Here is a 25,988-nt window from a genome sequence, read left to right on the forward strand (position 1 = left end):
ACCCCAAAGTGAAACGGTGCACGTTTGATAAAGTTTGTGTAGCACCTGTTAATGACCAGGCTCAACAGTAGCAGAGCCTACATTTCCAAGTAGCATGGAAAAGAAAAAAGAAAACAATCAGGTAGCATCTCTATTGATGCACACAGGACAACTCTTGAAACAAAAAACATAATCTAGAATGTCAAGCGCAGTCTCTGAACAACAACAAAAAAAAATGCTCACTTGTGCTGCTACTGTTCATCACAGACAACGTGATCGTAAACAGGCCATAAACCTCTGCTCTGGGTATATGGATGAAAATATAGACCCTGTCGCGTTTCTCTCAAACCACTAGTCTCCGTGTGCTCCTTAGCCTCGTCCCCAGCGACGACACAACAGGGGTGGACTGCCAAAATTGCTCTTCCAATTGGGATAAATACTGGTGGCCGCCGTCTTTAAGAAGTATGACTGACGATAACGTAACATTCCATATAACTAGTCATCCGCTATATGTCTGAGTAACGTATCAACGTTGGAAAGATCAAGCAAAAAGAAGATTGCTTGCTTCCGCGTGGGATATGCACAGTTGTTCACGTGAGGATCACTGGCTCAAGCAGCACAGTGTACTGAAAGTGCTATGGGGGTGGACGGGTACGTAGAAGGCCTTGAACAGATCCGTGTAACTAAAGAACATTGATAAGACACATACCACCAACCCCATTGCACCAAACTTTCAGTACATTCTGCTGCTTGGGGGCCCGAGAGGGAGAAGATGAGTGGGCACGAAAATGAACACGGACGGAACTCTTCAAACACGCGTGACAACCACCGGGTGGCAGCACTAATGGCGGCGCCCATTCCTTGAATCGCGTTTTTGTGTATAAGTTTATAGAACCCTAGATGAGCAATTTCAGTATTTCTATAACTGGTAACCAAAATTTCTTACTGTTCCAGTTGAGCTCCAAGATGGCAACAGTAAAATTGGTTCCACCAAAGAATAACGGTTATTTTCAGTTTGATACTTTGGATGCCCCTTTCAATGGTAGTACTCTCCTGTTCACTGGAACCTTGCAGCATCCACAGGGAGGAGAAAGCTCTCATTTGTGATTTGTTCACAGTGAACGAATCATCGGAATGTAGCACGAGAATAGACTCGCACAGCGATCAATTCTAACAGCGTGACTTACTGGTTGCGACAAGTGGTTCGTCCAGAATCTCAGACAGGTGGGTGTTGCCAAAAACTAGGATAAAAAAGATGGAAAGCAAGCGAGCAGATATCCCCGAGACTAGTCTCAGGTTTTCGTTGTGAATATCAGTATTACAGTTATGTGACAGCAAGCTTGAAGGGACAGTCACATTCTTATCTTTCCTGTGCACCCCCTACAGCTTTGTTATTTAGTTCCATAACTTAAAAAGCAGAGACTAGGGGACAAAAAAACAACACAACAAGGTCTCAAATTTTGAGACCTTGTCTGTGTGTTTTTTTTTTGTCCCCTAGTCTCGGGTTTGTAAGTTATGGATCTATACCACGAGCTCGCTTGCTACCTCTCTATCCTCTTGTTATTTAGTATTTGTTACGCATTTTGTTATTTCAGGACACGTTCGCACTGATAGAATATAACTGTAATAACGACTGAGCGCCAAGTTTTTGCGACTCCGCATAAACCACAGCGCTGAGGGTGTAAATAGCGGAAGCACTATGGATGCACGTTGAGCATATGTTGAGTTTATAAGTTGATCGTGCACTCCCAGCCGAGGACAGCTGTTTCGTTCTACTTGGATCTCTTGCAGGGCCCTTTCTATATGTACTTGCTGGCTTGCACTGTGGAACACTGATGACTCACTGAGACACATAGTTAGCACCGACCCAAGATCGTGTCTGAAGAGTTGCAAGTAGAAACAGTTGTCCTCGGCTAGGAGTGCACAATCAGCTTATAAACTTGCATACATATATGTTATAAATTGATAACATTTAAACTCAACTTTTTCCCTTTAATTTCCCCTCTTATATGCATTTATACCTGTGCCTTGGTGAGGCTTCACCAACTCATACACATATACTACAGCTTTTTCCACTTTGCCACTCCTAATGCTAAAGTATTAAAAGGATCTGCTGGCGCGCACTAGAGTCACTAAGTACGGAGCAGAGTAGTGACACTGAGCCACGCCATCTTGGGTCGCCTAGCAATGGAGAGGACTCAACATGGAAGGAGAAACCACGTCACACGGTCGGCCCCTATTTAGCCACCGTCCTAGCGTGAGGCCACAACCCCCGCTGGGACATTCCATCATCACCATCTCCTCTACAGGCCCCTGTTGACTACACGTGCGAGCTACTGATGGACAAAACAGTCCAGTGTTGATAAGGCAAGCCTGAGTATGGCCGTATGGGCTACACAAAATACACCAACATACGCAACGATCATTGAGCGCTATTTTGGAGCGCGGATGGGGAAATGCGCGCCAAAAAGGTAACATCATCATCTCATTCCTTCAGTTGGGAATGATCGTGTTTCATTCGATAGCATTGGGTCAATTCATTCAATTGGCTTCGCATTCCTTGCATATTGGTGGAGCACCTCATCAAATTGATTGGAAATCAGCGTTTCACATTGATACTCATTAGACCAATTCCTTGAACTGGTTCCTTACACCTGGGTGTGGTCTTCGCTACACAACATGGTGAAACACGTTGTCGCGAAAGTTCCCTCAATGAAAAATACTCCTCTTATGCTCATTGAATGAATTGGCTGTCTGATTTCACATTAAATCTCATTGGAACTGCGGGGAGAATTCATCGAACTCGTGCCTTTTATTTCTAGCAGGGAAACTTTTACTCCCCGTTGTTTCGATGCAGAACGCGAAATAGAAAATTTCAGACGATGAAACGAACAAACTCGTTGCCTAAAAACTACGTTAATTACGCAAAGTATAAAGCCCCATACTTTGTAAAAGTAGTCTTTGGGGATCGCCGCTTTCCTCCTCTTTCATTGGGCCTTTGTTTCTTTCGGAGCCACCATTCCATCTGCAGGGAGACACGACTGCTCTTGTTTCTCAGTCTCCATGTGAGTGTTTTATGCAAAAATTAGTTGCTGTGCGTTCGGGTGCATGCCGTACCCGATATGGCGATGGCAAACAACTTTTTGCGTTGCCTTTCATTGCAAGGGTACTGTAACAGTACAATTTTGTGTGATCCAAATTTTTTCGCGAAATATAGCCGGATAAAAAGTATAGGAGTTTAAATTTGCGACAATATGGAGCTCCAAATCGACTTACTTGACTATCTTTACTCTCACAAATTTGTTCTTGTCAAACGCTGCTATAATTGAAACGCCACTTCAACATCCTTAGTTTATTCGCATACTGTATCACTTGGCATTGCAGATACCTGCTTTCACAAAACAAGCGTGCCATTATTAGGAGCTTGGAGTTCACGGTAAGCCTCTATATAAGTCAGCTGACATGTAGTGGCTTTATGACACTGCCGGCAGTGTCATGAACCCCCGGTCTCCCTGGTCCTGCGATTTCTGCTTCCGTCTACTTCCACACAAATTCGCGATTTGTTAACCACTTCTACAGCATTTATAACGGACCGGTACCTACACGTAACAGTTATAGCGAGTGCTGATCGAATGTTCACAGGACGGCGACGCGTGAAAGCTCTGTCCACTGACCCCTGGCTCTTTTTGGGAAACCATATAAATATGCAAACGTTAGCAAACGATATGACATAAGGCGCACCCACCACGTCATTTAACAGTATTTTTGCAGAGGCTGTAGTTATCATGAATAAATACTGTAAAATCATTTAATTTCGCAGCCCTAAATTTTCGCGAATCGAGTAGGGATATATTCTCAACAACTAAATTTCGCGCACTCCACGAGTTCCTCGAATTTTCTCGATTCGCAAAATTCGCGAAAATTAAGGTCTCGCGAAATTTAAGGGTTTTACAGTATAAACTTGTCCAGAACGAGTGGGTTGAGTCTGCCATGCTTCGCGCGCATTATAAGCCCCGCAATTCCGCGATTGAAAACACACTCTCTGACTGTGTGCTTTTCGCCGGCACACACAAATGCACTATTTGCTACGCACTTTTCGAGCGCAGAAAGAGCGACGGGCAATCCACGTGAGAGGACCAAGTGCTTTGGAGCGATCGAGCTGATTGGTGCATGTAGGCGTTAATCTGTTGGTTAGATAGACCGCTTTCCAACCCGAAAGTCGCGTCATTTCTGCGCTCGGAAATGGCGTACTTCTTATTTTAGCTCATTTGCATAGCGACATTCAGCGTCGAATATTTCAACACACGTGCGCGTTTAAGAATTTCTTAAACATGGAATGGCTTTCAACGATGAGTATCTTCCGTTCTGCTATCCCGTTTTTACGCGAAATTCCTTAATTAAAGAATTAATGAATTTGAGGTAATTAATGATCTTATAGTTACATACTTTCTTCGAGATAATATTCGCATGACCAACTCAAAAGCGGCATGTATTTCGTCCCGCTATTTTTTAAACAAAAATTCTGTGACGAATAAAAAACAAAACACCCTGTATATGGATAATGACCAGTGCTATGGTGTTGGTGGATGACCGGCAAACAACCTGCAAGAATTGAATGACAAGTTTTCCTGGAGTTGTGTGCCTCCAGGGTCGACTATGAAGCGAAACTCTAAAGCGTAAACAGCATATCAGGAGATGAAATCGTCACTGCTATAAACACCACAAATGAATCCTGGAACCTAAGACGAAAGAAAAACAAACAAAATATTAGGTATGGGAGATATTCGTCTATAGAAAGTGGATCAAAATGGGCACATTACACAGCCGCGCCGATTTTTCAACATCGGCGTTTTGGTACGACGGCGAGGCTCCGGCGGAGGCGCTTCGGCGCGGCGGCGCACACCTCTAGTGCCAAGTACATTTTCGGGAAACTGGATTGGATTGAGTAGGATATTCCCTGACCAGCAAGCAATATAATGGATTTCGCGTCCACTTTTAACGGCGCCATCTGGATGGAGAGGGGTATGTCGGGAAGACGCTAGTTGGAACAGACTGCCGGTATTATACCTATTTTAACTATAAAACCACATGATTGAATCAAGAATGGGCAAAGGTGTGTACATGAATAAAAGCATGTTATAAAATGCAAATTTTTGGCAATCCATAGCGTTTTTCTTGCTATTTGCCTGTGATTGCTGTCGTTACTAGGCCTAACAAGGACGACGAAACATGGTATTTTCAGGTAAACATCGACACTGGAGCGTAATTTAAAGGTGAGTTGCAAGATAATTCCAACGGAATGTACACTTATGGAATCAAATTGACGTAATTTGTGAAAAAAATTGGTCATGAAATCCTCTCTTCACCGTTCCAAGCTACACCGCCATTGTCGGGAAAATTTTGGTGTCATGGCGGCCCGCATAGAAAACAGCAGCCAATGAAAAACTCAATTTGATTGACAGGTCGAGCCTCTTTTTTAGGCTCCTCCTAATGGCCAGACTCCCTTTGGCATACACGGCACTGGTAGGCAGGGAAGGATAACGGACGTATTTTCGTTTCCGTTATCCGTTTCTGCAATCGGGTTTCGTTTCCGTTACTGTTTCCGGTAATGGAACGGTTCTTGCAGGGGGAGGCTCACCCTGTTTTGCACATTGCTGTTTCGGTGTCACGCGTACACTGCACAAGTAATTTTACGTCGTTGGGATGCGCACATCTTGCAAGATAAAAACTAAAAATAACAAAATGTCTTCAGTCTCCAGCAACTCAAGGACCTTCATCGAATGTAGCATTTATAAGCGAACGCTCTCAGTAGCAAATAGTACTGCCCTGGTCACGGTGAAATGAAAAAAAGTAACAAAAAATCCTAGGCTGTCACCCTCGTGCTGTGGTGGAGTATAGTCATGTGTTGATGTTATGAGGACTGGGATGAGGTAAGCGGCGGGTGCACCCTCGAGATCCAATAATGCGCCTTTTCTTTCCATGCTCTCGTGTAGTATTTAGAGCATTACAGGGAATGGAGTCATCAAAATACAAAACCAAAATATGAAAAGTCACTCAAATGTCATCGCACAACAGTAATAGCCATTACCCGAATTCAATACCGGACGATAAATTCGTTTCCGTTTCTGTTTCCGGTAATGGAAAACCGTGGTATGCGTTTCCGTTATCGTTACCATCTCCAATTTCGGTAATATACAGTTTCTGTTTGCGTTACCATTACCGTTACCCTTCACTGCTGGTAGGCTCCCCTTCCCTGCGCCGCATTTGGAAGCTAGCGGTGCGCTACTCATTGGCAGGTTATTGCTTCCTCAACTTCTACAATACTTTGTACTTCAGCTTACCTTAGTATTTCTGTACAAACGGTGGACGTTCCACAGATGTTTTATTCTGAGGTTGATTATCATCATCATTCTACGCGTTTTCATAGGAGCTATCGCTGTCGTCTGCTACAGTAGTCGTACATACGCTTCTGCGCGTTCAGAATTCAAATTTCCATCGTCCAATCATGGCGTGCCGATGAGTAGCGCCCCTGGCGGATCGTGCGGACGGGCTCCTCACAGGGGTCGAGACTGGGAGGTACCCAGGTTCGAATCCCGGTGCCGGCTGTGCTGTCTGGGGTTTTTCCTGGGTTCAGACATATGTCGGCACAGTTCCCCTAGAAGTCGGCCCAGGACGCACATTTCCTCAGGACGTCAGTCGTGACGTTGCCCACATACGTGAGGCCGACAACGGCAAGCCCTTTCAACATCACCACCTAGTAGGTCGTGGTCATGCCTATACCTGAAGCTCCACCCACTTTTTCAGCTTTCTGACCAATAGAGCCTTGAAATATCGGGCGCTATCAATCAACCTATCCTCACTATTTGTCCCCCTATCCAACATGGGCAGCGCCATTTTGTGTGTCCAGTGGATTGGATGGGATTTAAATGGATATCTCTCGCTATCTGGAAAACTAGTGGATTTTGGGTGCAAATTTGATGAACTCCACCTAGGGTGCGTGGGGAACGTCGGGAGTTGTCGTCTGCTCCCGTCGTTGTACCGCTGCCGGCAGAACCACCTGCTGGGGGCACATTCTGGCGTCGGTACGATTTTGAAACAAATCTACATGAATAGTGCTCAACTGCTTACGCGCGCTGCACCTGCATAATGCTATTTTGTGTCCGAAGTAACTTTGAAGTAACTCGTTCTTTTTATAAGTAACGCAGTAACTGCGAGTTACATTTTGCACACGGTAACTTAACTTGTAACGCGTTCTTTTTGCCCGGTAACTTCTCAATCTATGCATAGGTACAGGGTGTGTGCAGAAAAACGTGACCCGCATTTTTACATGTAACTCGTTGTCTACTTACCCGAGGAACTTCCGGTGGCGTACGATGGCGTATTTATGTGTGCGAAAGCTACAAAAAAATCCTCAGGAAACCATACTCAGCCTAAACAAATAAACAGAGCGCGAAAACATGGGCTTCCATGCATTAGAATAGGGCGGTCATCACGGTGCATGCATTTCAGTCTCAGGAGAGTTGTGTGCAGGCACCGCTAGGGGTACTGCCGATGAGCATCCATGTGGGACATCGTTTCGATTTATGCACCTAGCGGTACTTGAACACAACTCTCCTACGTCCACCATGTTGCCCTATTCTGATGCACGAAGGCCGACGTTTTCGTTGCTCCGTTTATTTTTTAAGCTGAGTATGGCTTCCACAATTTTCCTGCAGATTTCGCACGCATAAATGCGCCATCGTGCGCCACCGGAAGTTCGTTAGTTAGGTAGACAACAAGCTATGTGCCTAAATGCGGGTCATGTTTTTCTGCACACACCCTGTATATGAGTTAAAATAAAACATAGAAACCCAAAAGTGGACTGTGAAGTTTGGGTAATGTACTCTATACCCTTAAGTTGTGGCAAACGATATATTGGTGCAGGTGTTTAAACCAAAGATTGCAAGAACATGGAAACAAGGTTAGGTCGCATTTGGCGGATCACGTTTTGACGGCGACCCGCAGTTCGAGGCCACCCAGGTAATTTATCCATCTCATGATACGCATATCAGGCAGGTCGTTGAAAGCTGGAACATAGAGAGAGAAAAAGATAAATGTGTGTTGGATGATGCAACCTGTAGTCTCAACTCCGAAGACGGGTCTTGAGGAGTGTTTGACGGGAGAGACCGTCCGCAGCAACAGCGAATCCGAGATGGCAGACGTGGTGGCTTGAAAAACCTCCGAGATAGCACATCTTGGGATGGCTTCAGCCGAAGACCATCCTTTGGAGTCAATGTGGGTGCTCCAGCTTTGTGGCTTTTTTGGCGAAATCTTTCAATGCTTCGGGCTGAGCATGGTATATGTTCTGACTGTCGGCTTACTTCTTCTTACCAAGGGCAGACACACATTTCTTCTACAGTATCTGGTGAACACGAAGGAAAGTTCTGAGGCTCGATAGTGCCCGCAAGATCACCTCATTCACTTCGGCCCTTTCGGTAGTTCTGTAGCAAACCTTACTGCACCGACATCAAAGGCAGCCATGTTTGTTGACATTGTACATATTTTGTGGTCGTAATTCGATGCTTGAATCTAGCAAGGCGCTGAGAATTTCGCGATATTTCGGTTTATCTATCGACGCAAGGTAGTCATTGAATTGTCTGCATGCAACTAAACTGTGCCTGAAGCAGGAATTGAGCGATATTTCAAGTTGATGGGCTTTGTGGCCCGGTAGAAGAAATTCAACGTACAATGCAGTCATGTTCATACAACACACAAGTATCAGTCTGCAGTAACCCGCAATTCTCAATGCTGCGTTCGCTCGAATAGCTCTGTATTTTGGTTGTATGTCTGGTGAATTCTTCGGAATATTCGCGTTTAGGATCCTTCTTTTGTTTGCTCTTAACTATAACTAGAGTTAACGACGACACTAGACATGTGACGCCAACATGCTGGTTTCATGATGCCAACTTGGAAGTTGTCAAGCTCTGATGACGTGAGTAATTCTTGCAAAACCTAATTTTGTGCCAAAATAACTATGTAGTGTTCAGTAGCACATACCAGTAATAATCAGGTGATATCTAAATCGTGCCAACTTTATATTTTGAGATGGTGAGAACACTGCGCAATATTACGAAACTCGAGAAATTTGAGAGCTGGAAACTAAAGAACCACGCAGCATGGCAATAAAGAAAACTCGTGTGCATTCTTCATGCGCTCAAGTTCCGTTTTGATTGTACAGTACTTTGTATTTTTATGCAATAATAAAGCACTGCCAAGCCAGTTGGTTTCGGAATCCAACCTACCAGCCGACCCGTGCTTCAGGGTTACCAGCACAGCCCGCAGTAACCTATGTTCACTGGAATACCACCTTGAATAGCTTGTTCTAAAATTGGTTTCCACAGGCCGACGATGAACGTATTTTGTGGCGTTGTGAGCAAGTATAACTGCAGGGATACTTGACATTGTTATAAACTCCAACAAGAAATGAACAGTACATGGAGCACGCGGCAGATATGATCGATTTCCAGAAAGATTAATTTGTGGCTGAGACCAGGCGAACATGTTGTTCTCGTGGAAAGAAACCTGCAAGATCTTCGGGGCAACGAGACAGTCACGATCCTGGCAGCCGCTGCTTTCTTGCAGAGTGTCTTACCAGCCGGCGTTTCAAGATCTTCTTGTGATCATGCTTCAAGCGGACACGTCCTCAGACTACTTTTAACGCTTGCGAATGAAGCTCGAACTGTGCAACTATCAGGAATCCTTACCGTTCTGTGTTGGGCACAGCATGAAGGAATTTCCCAGTCGCCAGATGCTCAACTTGTTTGAATCGCTTTTAGACAATGGAGACGACACTATAAGGGGGAAAGCCATTGCAGGCAGCTCGTCACAGCTGAGGAAGTTGTCGCTTGCTTGGTGGCACGATCATGACCGACCAGTCTGTTTCCATCGTATACTCAACTGTCTCCTATAACGGCATTGAGGTTGCAACCCTTCAAACCAATGCATTGGGTACCTGCCTCGTAGATTGCTTTCCAAAATACGGGTCAATTTATTATCAGCAATAAAGCCACACTCGTCATGCACAATAGAATTTTCTGTAGGAAATATACAGGGTGTTGCTTTTTTCAATGAAAACAATTACGAGAGCAGCATAAATAATGTTTCTGCGGGAGGGTTATACGACCACGCAGGTGGACGTTCCATCAAAGATGGATGTGGATGCTCTTTGGAGCACAATTCAGAATGGAAGACAATCCTCGTCGAAAGTTGTTCTATATCCATGGCAGTAGTTTGCTGAACATTCTACGTGTGCGATGGAAATGATTGGAGTCCCCGCGCTCCTGATGCATAGCGAGAAATGCTGTCGAGGAGAACTTGGCCGCCGGTGGCCCATAAAACTATAGATGGCTTGGCCCTCCAGAAAGAGGGAAAAAGCACCGGTAAAGCTATGGTGTGACGTCACACCGTCGTGACACCCGGGTATTCCCTGGTCGCGATGCCGGACGTCTTCCGATCTCAGCGCACGAACGTTAGCCAAAACGATATACACTGGCATTTTATTGGACCTCCATTCGGAGCGAGTTCTCTGGGCCACAACTGCCTGCACCGAGCACGCGAAAAGGTTTTCTTAGGTTTTTGGTGAAGGCGGGGTATTAGACGTAGACGCCTCTAGTGGGAGATTTTGGCACAAGTGAAAGCGAGACGTCACATTTATGAGAAACCTCCGGGTATATACCCCACGCAGACGCACGGCCTGTCGCGACTCACAGTTTGGGAACCACTGCCCTAATTAAAGAATTCATCCGCCTGGCCCACCTGGCTTACGCCACACGGGGTACGTTCACTCTTAAAAATGAACTTCACCGCATAGCACGCTCCTAGCCAACCGTAATCTCGAATGATATCGTTATCTGCCCTGATTTGTAGAAAACAGGAGGCGTACGCCTTTTTGTGACACTTATGCTGTTCATAATTGTCACAAAAAAGGCGTACGCCTCCCGTTTTCAACAAATCAGGGCAGATAACGATATAATTCGAGGTGATGGTTGGCTAGGAGCGTGCAATGCGGTGAAGTTCATTTCTAAGAGTGTTGGGTACCCATTATCATTGTTGCCATCTATGGTGCTCTCATAACTTTTTTTACATAAGATCTTTAGCGAATAAACGTACATGGGATTACATCACAATTCTCGCCGCTGGCAAAAGAACTGGACGGTCCAAGTGAAGGTAAAGATGGCATTGATGAGAGCAAAGTATAAGTACAACTTGTCGTACGTCCCTAGGACATCCCGTACGAAACCTACACAGAAAAATTGTCCTTAGTCAACTCTCTCAAGACCTTTGTAAACACAATCAGTTTTCCCAGGTGGGTGGTCACCGCTTCAAGTAAATGATTACAAGAAGCTTTCAAATTCGAGCGTCTCGTACAGCCCGGGCGATTTCGAAACTTGGACAAAACTATCTTCAGAAGTACTGTACACATACATCCGTCCAAGTTTCATTCAGAATAACCAAGTCATTTTCGAGGAATTTGTCGAAACGTGCCGTAATAGTAGACGACGAAACCCGCGCTTCACTCTCATGCGACGTCACGCATGACGTCAGCCTGCGGATACGTCGCCGTTGCCAGGCTTTGCTCTCGGAACGCTCAGACATATATATTCGCGAGCGGAGAATGTAGTCCGTGCATTGACTATGGGGTCTCCGATAACATGATAATATATTTTTGGTCGGAGCTGTAACGCGACCGCGCTCGCCGACCACCCAACCATCATCTCGAATGATATCGTTATCTGCACTGATTTGTTGAAAACTGGAGGCGTACGCCTTTTTGTGACACTTATGGTGTTCATAATAGTCACAAAAAAAGACGTACACCTCCCGTTTTCAGCATCAGGGCAGATCATTTGCGGTTGATTTTTCAGAGTGTATTTGGCCTGCTTTCTTCCTCTATACCCAGCGCAACCCCATTGCTGGACGATTTACACATGCGCTTTTTGAACGCGTTTCCAGCCGCTTTTCGAGAAGCGCTCCGTGCTGCAGCTTCGGAGGGCGCTTTTCATCCAGCCAATCGGATCGCTCGGAGGTGGCTTCCTTTTGGCGCCGGCGGGCCTCCCGATACCGCGCTGGGATCTTTTGTCATTTGTGTGTGTTTGGTGCTACCGCGTGAGTAAATTCCTTGTCACCAATAGCTGTTTGGTGTCTGAGCTGTGAACGATGAGCTGGGAATTTGCGCAAACAACGGAATCGACGAAAATAAATACGACTTGTGTGTGACCGTGTTTTGGTCGTCGGTAGATAAACATGTGTCTCGCTTTTTCTACCGTTCTTTCTCTGTATTGTGTCGCGTTTGTCGTTCCAACGATTGATGATTCCAGCGGAAATGCTTCACGATAATTATAAAATGGAGAACATTCTTCACAATGTAAATTTTGAGGAAGAGAGCAGGACGATCTTGACGTAGCAACAAGAACGAAGCGCGTTTTCAGGATGGCGGCTCGGCTATGTGTGACAGGCCCCTCTCGGCGCCGCTTTTTGAAACGCATGTGTGAATGTAAATTACCAATGACGGATGGCCTGAGGAAGAGAGCCATACCCGAGACTGCATTCATGATGCCCAGGTTGAAGGCCAAGTACTGTTTTTCGTACCGGTTGCATACCATGAATGTGGCAAGGAAGATTCGACCTCCGCCGGAAAGACCAGCCAAGAAGCAGCATAACATGAGCACGAGAAAGCTTTTATGGAGAGTCATACCGAACAGAGAGGCCGACTGGATAAGAAAACTCACTGCCATGGCTGATACGCTGCTCAGTACCTGCAAAGAATGGATATTTAGATATGGACTTATCGATGGCATACAACGGTGTTCTTCTTTTATGAATCCGTTTCAACTATATAGGTTTTCACATAGGTTGCGGGCTATGTTATTTTCGTATTACACATTTCGGTTTATTCGCCACAAACGACATTCGTACATTCTGACTTTACGTCACTGCTACAGTCCATATACTCGTATATCCCCGACAGAAGGTGTACCTTAAAGTCTGTGAGCAAGCCAGCACTGATCCTGGAGCCGAGATCACCGACGGCGTATGCGGTTGCCAGGGCAACTGCACTGTATCCAGCAAGGCCATTATCCTTGGCAAAGTCCACCAGGCTTAGAAGAACGGAGCAGAGAACGAATAGGGTCATAGCGCGTGACACTGCTAAATGAAGAAACCACAAGGATGCCAGAGAGCGCAGGTTGTCCAAGAAATGAACTTTCTCCGTGCCATTTGGCCTGCGTACACCAGATTTTTACCCCAGACGGCAATGATAAAGCTCTTTTTGATACCTTCGAGTGAGAAGCGTCGTCGTCTCCTCAGTGACCGGTCGTATCCGGTTCACGTAGATGCATCCGAGTAGCATAGTGAGCAAGATACAGCCCTCAGCCAAAAGGGACAGTCGGAAGCCAAATTGACGACTCAAAGCCTCGGCGAGAAGTGGGGCTACAAAGCCAGCCACAGCACAAAGTATAAACAGGATGCTAATGATTGTGCCCCGGTACCGTTCGTAGTGGCGAGAGACCACTGCGAAGGGCAGCACTTCAGCACACGCCATTCCTAGACCTGCGAATACTTTTATTGGCCTTCATTCGAAATGACCTGAAAAAACACGCACCCAGCAGGATTCCAAAGAAGATCATCAGATGCGTCAGGTTGCTCGCCAAGGAACATGCCATGACGGAAAAGGAACAGACCAGTGCAGCGGAGACCAACAGGAGCCTGTCCGACAACCACATTCCCAGGATGCCATACATTGGACCTAAAGAGAGAATCGCCATTGTCTCACTCAAGTTCCTCACTCATCCTTCGGAGAGAAATTTCCTGTCATTCTTATACTGTCTGTGTGCCCGAGCTTTCGTAATCAATTTGGTTTATGAATAAAAAGTTGTAGAGTAGACCCTGCCCCAACAACACTCAACGTCCGCCCAGGATAGATAAGAATGTCCAATCGGACATTTCTGGGAGGTTCGTAGATGAACGTCCGTGGCCGTATATCGGCAGGATGTCTTGTCTCGGTTGCTTCAAGAATTTTCCGAATGCGGTACCTGACAGGATATTACATCGAGGACTTGTTGCGACAGAGAGAGTGTGTGGCAAGTTTGACTTTCGAGAATAACACAAAAAGTAAGACTTGTAGCAATTCCTTACCCCAATGTTGTTTGTGTACTTAATCGAATTAAACTTGGACACCTCACCCTTATTCATTTAGATTCACAGGCGAGCAGGAATCTCGAATTTGCGCAGGTTCGCAAAGGTGTTTTTACGTTTTGTTCTGTTTTTTAAAGCTCCACGCTCATTGTCTCTTATGGGAAATACGAAAAGGAAAGAAATTGAAATGTGCGGTGGCCGAGGGTGCGTAAAGCAAAATTATGATTTCTACTGAAAACGTATGTTCACTAACGAAAGGCATCTAAGGCTGTTCACCATGGCTTGCTTACTTTCACATTGTCATTCTGACATCTGAACTGTGTTCATCATGTCTTCATGGATGCTCCTCTATACGCTGATGATATCAAGTTGTACAGATTGTGATCTGTTGCAAGAAGGCATTTCTCGCATTCATATGTGACCCTGTAATAATTTTTTAGACCTTAATATTCGGAAGACTACCCCTTGACTAGAAAAACTAATTCCATGGTGCACCATTACATAAGAAGAAGAGATCTTGGCTCTTTAACATTTCAGCCGTTAGAGTATAACGAGTTGAGCGATGCGTAAACTTGATATCATTGCACGCGTCATTTGCTCAACCTGTTTAGCTTATTCTTTGCTGTTGCGCTGTCCATCCCGGAATGTGCAACTGTTGCCTGGAACTGTACAAGCAAAGCGCTTTCTAACGATATTGAATGCCGCTTCATTTCTCTTCTTTATGACCGGTATACTATAAATTACGAGCATATCCTGCACTCTTAAAAATGAACTTCACCGCATAGCACGCTCCTAGCCAACCATTATCTCGAATGATATCGTTATCTGCCCTGATTTGTTGAAAACAGGGGGCGTACGCCTTTTCTGTGACAATTATGAACAGCGTAAGTTCACAGAAATGGCGTACGCCCCCCGTTTTCAACAAATCAGGGCAGATAACGATATCATTCGAGATAATGGTTGGCTAGGAGCGTGCTATGCGGTGAAGTTCATTTTTAAGAGTGTGGAGAAACTTGGCTTGTCAAATCTTGTAAAAACTGCATGGTTTACTCCCTCTTCAACTCCCCTAATTAATCTCGTTCGCATCCATCTTTCATGTTGACCGCATATACAAGCTAAGTCCGATCAGTCGTCTACTAACGGGCTGGAATAAACTGTTCGAGATTCACGATGTTGACATGTTCACTGACTTTTCTAATGTTACTAATGCCATCAAGTCAATTTTTAATCATTAGTAGTTTTCCCTTTAGTTGTTTCGTTTTCCCCACTTGCTGTTTTGTCTGCTGTATTTGATTTGGCAGCTTCTTTGTATTTATGTGTATTTATTTTTATATTTCAATTCATGTTAGGTGCACCATTTCCAGGACATTCGTGTTGTTTATGGGCACCTTATCGAAAATAAATTATTATTATTGTTATTATTAATTATTATACAGGGTTTTCCTTTTGTCTGCAAGAAATTTTCATAAAAAGGGGAGTTTCCTTAGGGCGGTTTTACTTTTGGCAGTCGGTTACTCGGCGGGGCTGCTACTAAGGAATTCAATTTTGTCATCAGTTGGGGGACCAATTAACAGATATTTTAATCAACTTTTTAATTATTGACTTTAGGGAGCACATTGCAATTGCAATATTAAAGCCTGATCACCACATGAACCTCTCGAACCACTGATGGAGCACTAATGTAATCTCAGCGGGTGTTATATACAGAGTGTTTCAAAAAACTTGTCATTCGGACTTTATAAAAAAACGGGGCGACGGAAAAATACCGGGTAAACGGCATTTGTGTGGCAACTGAAATTGCCACCTTGTAAAACTATTTTCATTTGATTTTAATTAAAAGAAATTGAATTTCTTTAATTTAACTCCAAAATTTCCCAAGTCAACCTATTTTTGTTTTTGTTTTTTTCACAGAATTAGAGAGCCCGTAGCGAACTTAGTCAGATCCTCCAAGAAATTCGCTCGATATTGCAAATAGAACTGCCCCAAAGAAGTCCCGAAATTGAGGCTTCAGAGTTTCAGGTCTTCAACGGCGCACAAAATCAGTCGCAAAGACGCGCGGAGAGCAGGACATGCTCCTACCCCCACGAAGCTAGTGTAATTTATCGCTGAACCGGCGTGCAGCACAAGACGTGCCGATAACAAGGCGGTTGACATTGCACCATACGTTGATAAGCGGCAAACAAAAATCATTCCGCCTCTTTTTTTTCGACCTTCTATCTTTCATGGGGGCAGGAGCCTGTGCTGCTCTCTGCGCATCGTCGCGACTGATTTGGTGCGCCGTTGAATACCCGAAACTTTGAAACCTCAATTTCGGGACTTATTTTGGGCCATTTGCAATATCGAGCGGATTCCTTGGTGGATCTGACTAAGTTCGCTCCAGGCTCTCAAATTCTGTAAAAAAAAAACACGTTAGGTTGACTTGGGAAATTTTCAAGTTCAATTAAAGAAATTCAATTTCTTTTAATTAAACTTAAATGAAAATATTTTTACAAGGTGGCAAATTCAGTTGCCACACAAATGCCGTATTTTTCCGTCGCCCTGTTTTTTATAAAGTCCGAATGACACCCTGTATAGACCCAAGTATTTCACCTCGGCCGTCCGCTGGAAACAGAAAGTGATAACAAAAAGAGCGCCCTCAGAAAAAAGTCATACGCGATGTTGGCAAACCCTTATCCCGTTATGTATCACGATCTTTGTTTTGTTCTTCTTTCATGTGTTCGTAGTCGCTTGCATTTCATCCTGCCGAACCCAGCTCTTGCTTTTCCCTGGTACGATAAGCGCTGATGATGAGTGGTGATGCGCAGAGTTCTTTGCAAGCAAAAAGAAGAAAAAAAGAAAACAAAGATGATGAATTATTACGATCACTTTCTGTTTCCTGCGGACGGCCGAGGTGAAATACTGAGGTCTCACTCAGACTACTTTAGTGCTTCATCAGTGGTTGGAGGGGATCATGTGGCAACTGCAATGTGCTCCCTAAAGTCAAACCGGGACTTTTCATTTGTTGCAAAAGTAAAATGGACTTACAGGCGAGAAATTAGTTTTATTCTTCGAGGTAATCTCCAGCTGCACTAATGCACTTGTCCCAGCGTTTCACGAGGGCTTGGATGCCAGCAGCGTAGAAATCCTTACCGACCAGCCATGATCCGACCACATTCTTGACCTCGTCGTCGCAGCTCAAGTGGCGGCCCCCAAGGAACGCCTTTAGTGGCCCGAAGAGACTGTAAGGGGGATGTGGCAGCAACTCCAAGCCAAGTTCCTGTAAGGTGCGTGTCGTGAAATGCGCGGTATGCGGGCGTGCATTGTCCTGTAGGATGAGGACTCCTTTGGTGATGAGGCCCGGCCGCTTTTGCTTCAAGCGCCTTACGCACATCCCCGAGAACCTGGCAGTAATATGCACTATTGATGGTGGTACCACTGGGCAGAAAATCAACATGAACAACGTCAGCCTTGTCCCAGAAAACCGTGGCCATGACCTTGCCCGCAGACGGGGTGCTTCGGAACTTCTTGGGAGCTGGCGAGCCCGGATGCTTCCACTGTTTTGATGTGCGTTTAGACTCAGGAGTGAAATGTTATGCCACTCAAACGCTTTGCTACGTGTATCGTGGCCATACTGAGCCTCAAGTCTTGTGTGAATTTCAGAGGACTTTACGCCTTCATTCACGAGAAACTTGATGACAATTCGCTGTTCGATGTGCGCGCTCACCTCCTTGTCGGCCATCTTGTCCAGCATGTGTCTTCTGTTTTGCACAAACTTTGGACCACCACGTGGTGAACGCGGAGGCCTGTCGCGTATGAAAATGACGAAAAAGAAGTAGCGCGAGCCATTTGTACACTCAGGAGACAGAAAGTCCCAGTTTGACTTGAACACCCCTCGTAGTTCCCTAATTGAGCAAAAAATTGGTTTCTTAGTAGCAGCCCCGTCGAGTAATCCAATGCCAAAAGCAAAACCGCCCTAAGGCAAGGCCCCGTTTTGTTTTCTTCCCAAATTTGTTGCAGATAAAAGGAAACACCCTGTGGAGCAGTGAGAAAGTGTCATTAAAGTTCTTTAAAAAATCTACGTGAGATAAAAATGGGAAACCTTGTGCACGACACTTGGGAAGGTTTTTGCCACCAAACAGATGTTTTCTGTCAGTGTACCTCATTAATTTGCCTAATTATCATAATTGAACTCAAGAATTATCAGAGGAAAAGCTTTTTTGCGTTAATTAGAAAGCCCATGGCTACAACACACCATTTCAGTCACAAATACGGGATCTTTCACAGTGTTCCGGCAAAAATTGGACACCCGAAAAAACGTAACCACAAAAAAAAAAAAAAAAAAAAAAAAAGAAAGAAACCTCGCTCATGAAGGCGCGCTGCCTAAAGTATGGGGAGGAGGGAAGGACAACACAGAAAACAGCACAGAACATCCGATGTCGGGGATTATCAGTAACCGGGAACAGATGAGCTTGCGAAGACAAAATGCGTGATTGGGCCGCTCTCCGCCCTCTGTTTTTCTCATGCTGTTTCCATGTGCAGTCGGAGTGTCTTCGACGCTCGAGCTGATGAAATCCGGAAACGGGCTTGCAGAGATGGCAAGTTTTCGGATGTCAAATAATTGGGGAATAGTTGAAGAAACTTTAAACGATTGGGATAGCAAGTTGTGGCCGCGGAAAAAAAAGAAAAGAAAGACGTCACCTTTCCTTGGCAAAATTGTGAGTTCAATCGAGACAATTAGCCTAATTAATGAGGTACACTCATGCAAAACGCTTGTTTTGGGTGGCAAAAACCTTCGGGAGTGTCTCACCGGACACCGTATGTTCAAAGAAAGTTTTTTCTTGAAAGCCTCCTTCATGTGTAAAGTGCACTTTTATGCAAAGAAAGAGTAGGAGAATTAAATTACGACTTTCTCGAATACAAAGCAGCTCTAAAAGGCTCAAAGCAAAACCATGAAATGCCAATGCCATTACTTGCCTGTGCTCATCCGCCTGTGTCTCACTTTACCCTTGTTGCGCACATAAAACGGACGTCAGAATGTCCGTTCCTAGATGCGGACATCCCGTTCAAGTGCTACAGTATGGAAGGGTCAAAATCTGCGTGGGTCCGACGTAGCAATAGAGAGCGGTGGTGGTACATGAAACGCAGATTTTGCATTTTCTCCCTCATGAGTCACCATATGAGCTCCATGCGGTTTCCATTCCGAATTTAAACTCGTTTTTATCACTTACGAGATTAATTATGAAGGGCTGTCATATAAAGCTATATTACGTCCAAGCGGACCGCAAATACGCACGTAGGTTTCCAACAATAACTTAACCATGAATTTAGGCAAATTTTCACCTACACGTCGACAAGCGCAGCTCTCGAAAAAGCGTCAATGACAAAGTCTTTGAATAAGAAATTGGCCGCTTCCCGGTGAGGATTGAAAGTGAACGTTGCGTAAAAAAGAGCCACGACACGGTGTCCAACACTAAGCAACAAATGCTGTGAGAAAATACTTACTGGCAACTTGAGAAACGATGATACACAGTGTGAGCGGCCAGGAAGCTTCTACACGACTCAGTGGAAGCATCTCCATGAAACCCACATAAAGGACAGATTCTGCTTTCATTAAAAGCATGGACACAAAGACGTACCATGAAGCACATATGGCTACAGGCAAACATTCTCGGGAGTCCATGCATACACAGCTAGATTCATTTGGCAACAGACGTACGGTATTTTCAACATGTGATTGTCACTTGAGGTTGCGGTTCTTTCCGGAGGTTTCTGGTATTGGATGACGTGGTGATAAGGGACTTGAGATATCTTCAGTCTTCAACTAGGCTGGGCGGCACAGCTGCTGCCTGCAAGTCCAAACTAATCTAGTCAAAAAATTCATGTTGAACATTGTAATCGCACCATCAGCTCTAGTTTATGCTATTCTTTTTTATAATCGGATAAGAGCTGGATTTCATTCTTGAAGGTGAGGATCAGGTGTCGCAGCTTTCGTTGGTCAAGTCCTTGGTCGTTGCTTTGAGAACACTTTTTGTTAATCCCTTTGTGGGCTGTACTCTGGTAAAAAAAGGCTCTTTTGATTTGCTGTAGAATTTTGGATGGTACTCGCATGGTGGAATACCCGGATGTGGAGATGTCTATGCATCAGAGACGTCTCTGTAAGTAGTAAGCGCAGGGGTTTCAAACAGCTGCTGGCACTCTCGACAACATTTCTTTCCAATCATTGTTTTTTTTACCCTGTCCATATGAAGCATATTGATTCCTTATGGTAAAAATATATCATTTCACTGCCAGGTAGCAATCATATTGTAGTGTCGTTTATGCTACTACATATAAAACATGATTAGACGCGCTCACATGAAACGACATACAGCACTTTCTCCCGTCATATTTGAGAATCGTTTCTTTTCTCTCCATGATTTGAGCTTGAAGCCCCCGATATTAAATCAGTTGTACATTGCTGCCCATTCCAAATACGGATCCCTTGGATCGGTGGAACCCGATTATTCTACGGTAAGTTGGCGTATAGATGAAATTAAAATTTCATGGGTGCTAGACTCGTCGTTTCTTGAAACACGAAGAAAGTTCAAAAAATGGGAGGGAGCGCAACCCGTGGCCCACGTGAGCGCTCCTGACTGTCAATCAAACCTCAGGTCAAGGCTACCGAGACGCGCGCACTTTGAAATATTTTCATGACGTCAAAATGACGTTTTGGCTGCCCGGGAGGATGGTGTCTTCGGGAGATATGAGGAAATACAGCCGTTGGACAGTTTCTCTGGCCCACGTGACGGCCCGTGTTGTCAATCAAACCAAAGTACAAGGAAAGGGAAAATGCTGCTTTTGGCACAAGTTCCGTGACGTCAAAATGACGTAGCGCAACGTTTTTTTCTACCGAGAAAAGGTCAAGGAAAGATAGTGGCGAACTTCCAAGTTTGTTAGAAAGAGTTGCGGCCGCTTTTATTGCCGTGATTTACTACTGCGCCTCTGAGTCCACACTTATCATGAGTATCGTTCGAAATGCCAAACGATGGTTTTTGCCAGTTTTACCGACTGTCGTAGAACGCTGTTCGTTCGCTGTGTGACCATCTGCGCAGAGCCTACACTATCAGAACAGAACTTCACTGCATAGCATGTTGTGCGCCGACTACAGACACGAACGATATGCTTATCGCTTCCGATTTCAAGTTGAACCATCCGATTTGACACTGGCATTTTTATAGCAATTATCGCATATCCAAATTGCTATACGCTCCCTCGCTCTTTGAATCAGAAGGGGTAATCCTATAATTCGTCTCTATGGTTTATGGATGACGTGCTATGCGGTGAAGTTCTGTTCTGAGATTGTAGGATCCACGCAAGATGCGCTTCTCGTCATGGATAATGATATCCCTTCGCACAAGATTGTTGTGTTCTTCACGTATGACATTGTACTTCCCTTGTTGCACAAAAATGGGATTTTCCATTGAGACGCGGAGGAGGGCAACAGCTTTCCTTCTGATTAACAGATGCATCATAAATATAAAATGCACACAACAGAGACATGAACACTGCATGTGCAGGGCGTTGGAAAGAGTCGGTGCTCTTCTATGCAGCGGAGCAGCACCTCGAAATGAGCGCTTGCAAGTGCACGGGCCCAGGGTTTTCCGTCCCATTTACGATGAAGTGGTTGTGTCGTCGCAGTGCGGGCACTAGTCTGTTTATATGTGCTCAAATTTACACAAGGTCATTCTGAAAAAGAAGCCAGTAGGAGAAAGGAAATAGGAAAAAATAGTTTTCAACCCAAGTGTTGCTGTGTTCACTGATCCCAAATACACTTATAGCACACATGACGATACAGCGAGTGTGTCATGTAATGTGGCACGAAACAGAGGCTTAAAATTCTACTTCGGGGTGTCACTGGCGCTTGTCATCGACTAACTTTTGGTGTGACTTGCGCGCACTTTTCGATTTTCAGTCGCGAGAAATATTCTGAATAGATCTCTGAAATGTGCCAAGTCAGCGCAACTTTTTTAATGTCTTTGTTTTTTGTCTTTCTTTGTGTTTTTCCTTGTCCGTAACAGGAAGGGCATTTCGTTTTCTCAACCAATTTCAACACAAAACACATTGGCCTTCAGCAATAAAAATAGCTGGGGAGAATTTTCTTTGCGCAAAAGCTCGACGGCGTTAATTACTCCGTCACTTAATGTAGAATACTGTGGAAAGAAAAGATGAGTTTCCCCTTCAGTTCCCTCTTCCATGCTTCTGGTGATAGCTTCGTCTTTTCGACCTTTTATGCTTTTTTTGTTTTGTTTGTTTGCATAACTTGACGGAGGACAATGTCCGTGAATCGTACAACACTTTTCCTTTTTACCCTTACAAGTAGCGCGGGTGTTTTGTTATGCCATATGATCAGGCCTCGAGCCATGCTGTTTCTGTATGTATTCAGTTTGGAAGAAATGCTGAACACAGTTATGCGCCTCGAGATCTGAAATAAAATAATGTTCGCGCTCTGCATTTCACTCTTCACCGGAGCGGACAGAAGCGGTCACGCTCGAGCCAGTGGGCGGGCCGCGCACACACTGATCTTGATCGGCACTGACGTAGACCCAACTTCAGTTGCCGAGAAAGGGAAACATTTTTCTTGAACTTGGGAAGTTCAAAACTCCTCCCCGCGCGACGTCATCTTTTGAACTTAGTTCTGCTTTGACGACACACTTTCGAGATCTGGTTATCTCGGCAGTAGAGACCGGCAGCGCTGGGTATAAAATTGGATGATAAATGTGGTTTGATAAAGCGAACAGGTGCTAACACACATTATTTCATGTCGCACGAGTGGCAAGTTTTCTGTCCATTTCACGTCTTTGCTTTTCGTTGTTAGTTGCACCCTGAATGCATGGAGAACAAGAGCCAGTTGTCGTTAATCCAGTTTGGCGACTTGAAACCTCATCGAGTCCGTAATGCATTTAGTGCGTTTTCCTACGGACGACTTTAGCAGTCTGCGACTCGCAACCATGTCTACTACCATGTCAGCGTGAGTTGTCTCTGTTGTGAATTTCTTTCGGAGGCTAGTTACAGTTAACTCTGATAATATGGCGGAGATATTCTTGTTCTTTCTATCAGAGACGATGGTTTCTTTCTAGAATGTCGCTGCTAGAGGAGTTGGCGTCTCCTTACATGAAAAATGGCACCGTGGTGGAAAATCTTCCGGACGACATGCTTTACATGATCCACCCCCACTGGTACGGCTTCAGGCCCATGAATCCTCTGTGGCATAGCCTTTTGGGTTTCGCCATGGTAGTATTGGGCATCATCAGCGTGGTGGGCAACAGCATGGTCATCTATATCATGACCACCACAAAATCTCTAAGGACGCCAACCAACATGCTCGTCATCAATCTTGCCTTTTCTGACTGGTACGGCATTTATTCTTGCCACGTAAGTTAATTGCTCTGAAAATGACGCAAAAGGTACGTTTGAAAAATGTGTTGTGACGTACGTGAGATGACGGTGCCAGATGTATGTAACCGTGGTGTATGTTAGGTGCATGATGGCATTCATGATGCCCACCATGGCAGCTAACTGCTTCGCTGAGACGTGGATTCTCGGTCCGTTCATGTGCGAAGTATACGGCATGGTGGGATCTCTGTTCGGCTGTGGTTCTATCTGGTCCATGGTAATGATCACTCTGGACCGATACAACGTCATCGTGCGCGGAGTGGCAGCTGCTCCATTGACCCACAGGAGGGCTGCTCTGATGATCCTCTTCGTATGGATGTGGTCCATTGGCTGGACTCTGCTGCCCTTCTTCGGATGGAGCAGGTATGTCCACCCACAGCGTCACTTTCTTTTTCCTATTCCCTTTCTCACGCTCAGGTATGTTCCTGAGGGCAACATGACAAGCTGCACCGTCGACTATTTGACGAAGGAGTGGTGGTCCGCTTCCTACGTGGTCGCCTACGCGGGTGGTGTCTACTGGACACCACTATTCGTCAACATCTTCTGCTACTCTAAGATCGTCAAGGCCGTCGCTATGCACGAGAAACAGTTGAGGGTGCAGGCCAGAAAGATGAACGTCGCCTCGCTCAGAGCAAACACTGAACAGCAGAAGACCAGCGCCGAGGCTCGCCTGGCCAAGGTACAACATTTTACGGGACGAGGTGTCCATCTTTTCACCTAACCCTGAACCCGCAGATCGCACTGATGACGGTCGGCCTTTGGTTCATGGCTTGGACCCCATATTTAACCATCGCCTGGGCTGGCATCTTCAGCGACGGCACCAAGTTGACTCCCCTGGCAACTATCTGGGGATCTGTGTTCGCCAAAGCCAACGCCTGCTACAATCCTATCGTGTACGGCATCAGTCATCCCAAATATCGCTCAGCCCTCTACCGACGATTCCCCGCCCTGGTGTGCGCTCCTCCTGACATGAGCGACACCCGCTCGGAGGCCTCGGGAATAACCACAGTCGAAGAGAAGGTCATGACAACCGAAACCTAAGTTGTAGAGAGAAAAGCAGAAAAATAGCTTAGGATTGACTCTTTGACCGGTTGGTGCCTTTTGGAGATTATTACATTGAGGGCTCCCCTATCAATAAACATAGTGGCAGTGTGTGCATTCGCGTCTCTTGGCGGCCTTCTAGAAGTTCCAGATTCAAGGTCTTGTCATCATAGATAAATTGGACGTTTGCTCGGTCTGTCAACAGAACCATGTCGGCAATTTTCGGTTCCTGTCCAGAAGCAAATCTATGAATGCATGATGCAAACATTGAGTGACGAGCGCCGTCATACTCAACCGACTCATAGTTTTCTGGGACAAGGCAAGTGACAGAAGGGTGAAACAGTACTGTAGCCAGTGACGTCACTGCGGGTGACGCGACGCCCGTCGTTCTCACTACAGAGTGCATGAGGAGCACTCTGTAACCCATAGATTGACAAGTTACCCGTCAAAAAGAACTCGTTACAAGTTAAGTTACCGTGTGCAAAATGTAATTAAGTTAGTAACAAAGTTCTTGAGCCTGAAATGTAACTCGCAGTTACTGGGTTACTTAAAAAAAAGAACGAGTTACTTCCAAGTTACTTCGGACACAAAATAGCATTAGGTAATAGCAGGTGCAGCGTGCGTGAGCAGTTGAGTTAGACTTTGAGTTGCCTGCGGAGGAGTGCAACACGCTTAGATCGTTTTCGTTTATGTCCAACAATAGACCTCTCCCTGTTTGTAAACAAATTACGTCATAGTGTTCGACAGCGCCAAAATTTGGTAGAATTGAACTACGCTCGAAGCTAGAGGTGAACAAGGTCGCGCCCGAAAGCCACGGGCTTGAGGGGATTACTATATGGTCCCTTAAAGGGACGCGACCCTCGGTCCTACTTTTCTTTCAATGGGAGGCAGCGAACAAGTGCCCGTTCGTGGAACCCAGCCCTCCCCTTCCGATTTGTTTCGGTTTGAGTTTGTCTACCAATGTCATGATGACGTTTCTCTGGTCTATTCGAACGCTTTGCGTCTTACGTGGCCACGTAGCGGTGGGAAAGCCAACTTTTTGTGTGAGTCGTCCGATATCGGAACCAGTCAAAAGTGTATGTGGCGGGCGTCATGCAGATCAAAAATGTGTGAATCGGTTGTGTAATTTTGCCGGTTTCAATCGCTTTAAACTGAGATCGACTAATTTCTGTCCTCAGCGGTCAATAAGGCATAAGACCATATGCAGAAGCAGGTTTGTCAGCGTTATTACAATTTTTTGAGCTTTTCTTCCTGCGCACCGCACTTGCATGTGTTTTCTTTCATACCTTTTACAGTAACTTTGCAAAGGTTGCACCCACACCAAAAGGATGCAGAGGTCTCATTACCTGAGCGGGACAAAGCGACAAGGTCCAAGCTAGTTGGAA

General features: G+C 45.3%; 2 protein-coding genes across 6 annotated transcripts; one reads left to right on the plus strand and one right to left on the minus strand.

Moving 5' to 3' along the window:
- The first annotated feature begins 2,196 nt into the window (after positions 1-2,196).
- Positions 2,197-24,720, plus strand: LOC135367463 (ocellar opsin-like). 3 transcript variants are annotated; one of them, XM_064600755.1, is made up of 7 exons: positions 2,197-2,450; positions 3,364-3,415; positions 22,985-23,137; positions 23,247-23,519; positions 23,647-23,925; positions 23,980-24,241; positions 24,298-24,720. In XM_064600755.1, the coding sequence occupies exons 3-7, from the start codon at positions 23,064-23,066 to the stop codon at positions 24,601-24,603; spliced, it is 1,194 nt and encodes a 397-aa protein (XP_064456825.1). In that variant the 5' UTR covers positions 2,197-2,450; positions 3,364-3,415; positions 22,985-23,063; the 3' UTR covers positions 24,604-24,720. The 3 variants fall into 3 exon arrangements, with proteins under 3 accessions (XP_064456825.1, XP_064456826.1, XP_064456827.1); XM_064600756.1 differs by lacking the exon at positions 2,197-2,450 and having other exon boundaries at positions 3,351-3,415; XM_064600757.1 differs by lacking the exons at positions 2,197-2,450; positions 3,364-3,415 and adding an exon at positions 5,234-5,252.
- Positions 11,012-19,837, minus strand: LOC135367461 (monocarboxylate transporter 11-like). 3 transcript variants are annotated; one of them, XM_064600753.1, is made up of 6 exons: positions 19,633-19,837; positions 13,619-13,762; positions 13,293-13,566; positions 12,995-13,238; positions 12,554-12,773; positions 11,012-11,257 (listed from the first exon to the last, which is right to left on the minus strand). In XM_064600753.1, exons 1-6 carry the CDS (start codon positions 19,808-19,810, stop codon positions 11,139-11,141), a joined length of 1,179 nt encoding a protein of 392 aa, XP_064456823.1. In that variant the 5' UTR covers positions 19,811-19,837; the 3' UTR covers positions 11,012-11,138. The 3 variants fall into 3 exon arrangements, with proteins under 3 accessions (XP_064456823.1, XP_064456822.1, XP_064456824.1); XM_064600752.1 differs by having other exon boundaries at positions 12,521-12,773; XM_064600754.1 differs by having other exon boundaries at positions 11,146-11,257; positions 12,618-12,773.
- Positions 24,721-25,988: the final 1,268 nt, after the last annotated feature.

The sequence above is a fragment of the Ornithodoros turicata genome, chromosome 8, assembly GCF_037126465.1.
Source record: "Ornithodoros turicata isolate Travis chromosome 8, ASM3712646v1, whole genome shotgun sequence".
NCBI classification, from domain to species: Eukaryota; Metazoa; Arthropoda; class Arachnida; order Ixodida; family Argasidae; genus Ornithodoros; species Ornithodoros turicata.

What these genes read in the sequence shown, in the direction of transcription:
- LOC135367461 (XM_064600752.1), bottom strand. Translation starts at nt 19,810, where the DNA reads ATGGACTCCCGAGAATGTTTGCCTGTAGCCATATGTGCTTCATGGTAC. An exon ending in CATCGTTTCTCAAGTTGCCA is followed by an intron (nt 13,763 to 19,632) that starts GTAAGTATTTTC and finishes TTCTCTCTTTAG; the next exon opens with GTCCAATGTATGGCATCCTG. An exon ending in GCTTGCTCACAGACTTTAAG is followed by an intron (nt 12,774 to 12,994) that starts GTACACCTTCTG and finishes CATTCTTTGCAG; the next exon opens with GTACTGAGCAGCGTATCAGC.
- LOC135367463 (XM_064600755.1), top strand. Translation starts at nt 23,064, where the DNA reads ATGCATTTAGTGCGTTTTCCTACGGACGACTTTAGCAGTCTGCGACTC. An exon ending in AATCTTGCCTTTTCTGACTG is followed by an intron (nt 23,520 to 23,646) that starts GTACGGCATTTA and finishes GGTGTATGTTAG; the next exon opens with GTGCATGATGGCATTCATGA. An exon ending in CCGAGGCTCGCCTGGCCAAG is followed by an intron (nt 24,242 to 24,297) that starts GTACAACATTTT and finishes CTGAACCCGCAG; the next exon opens with ATCGCACTGATGACGGTCGG.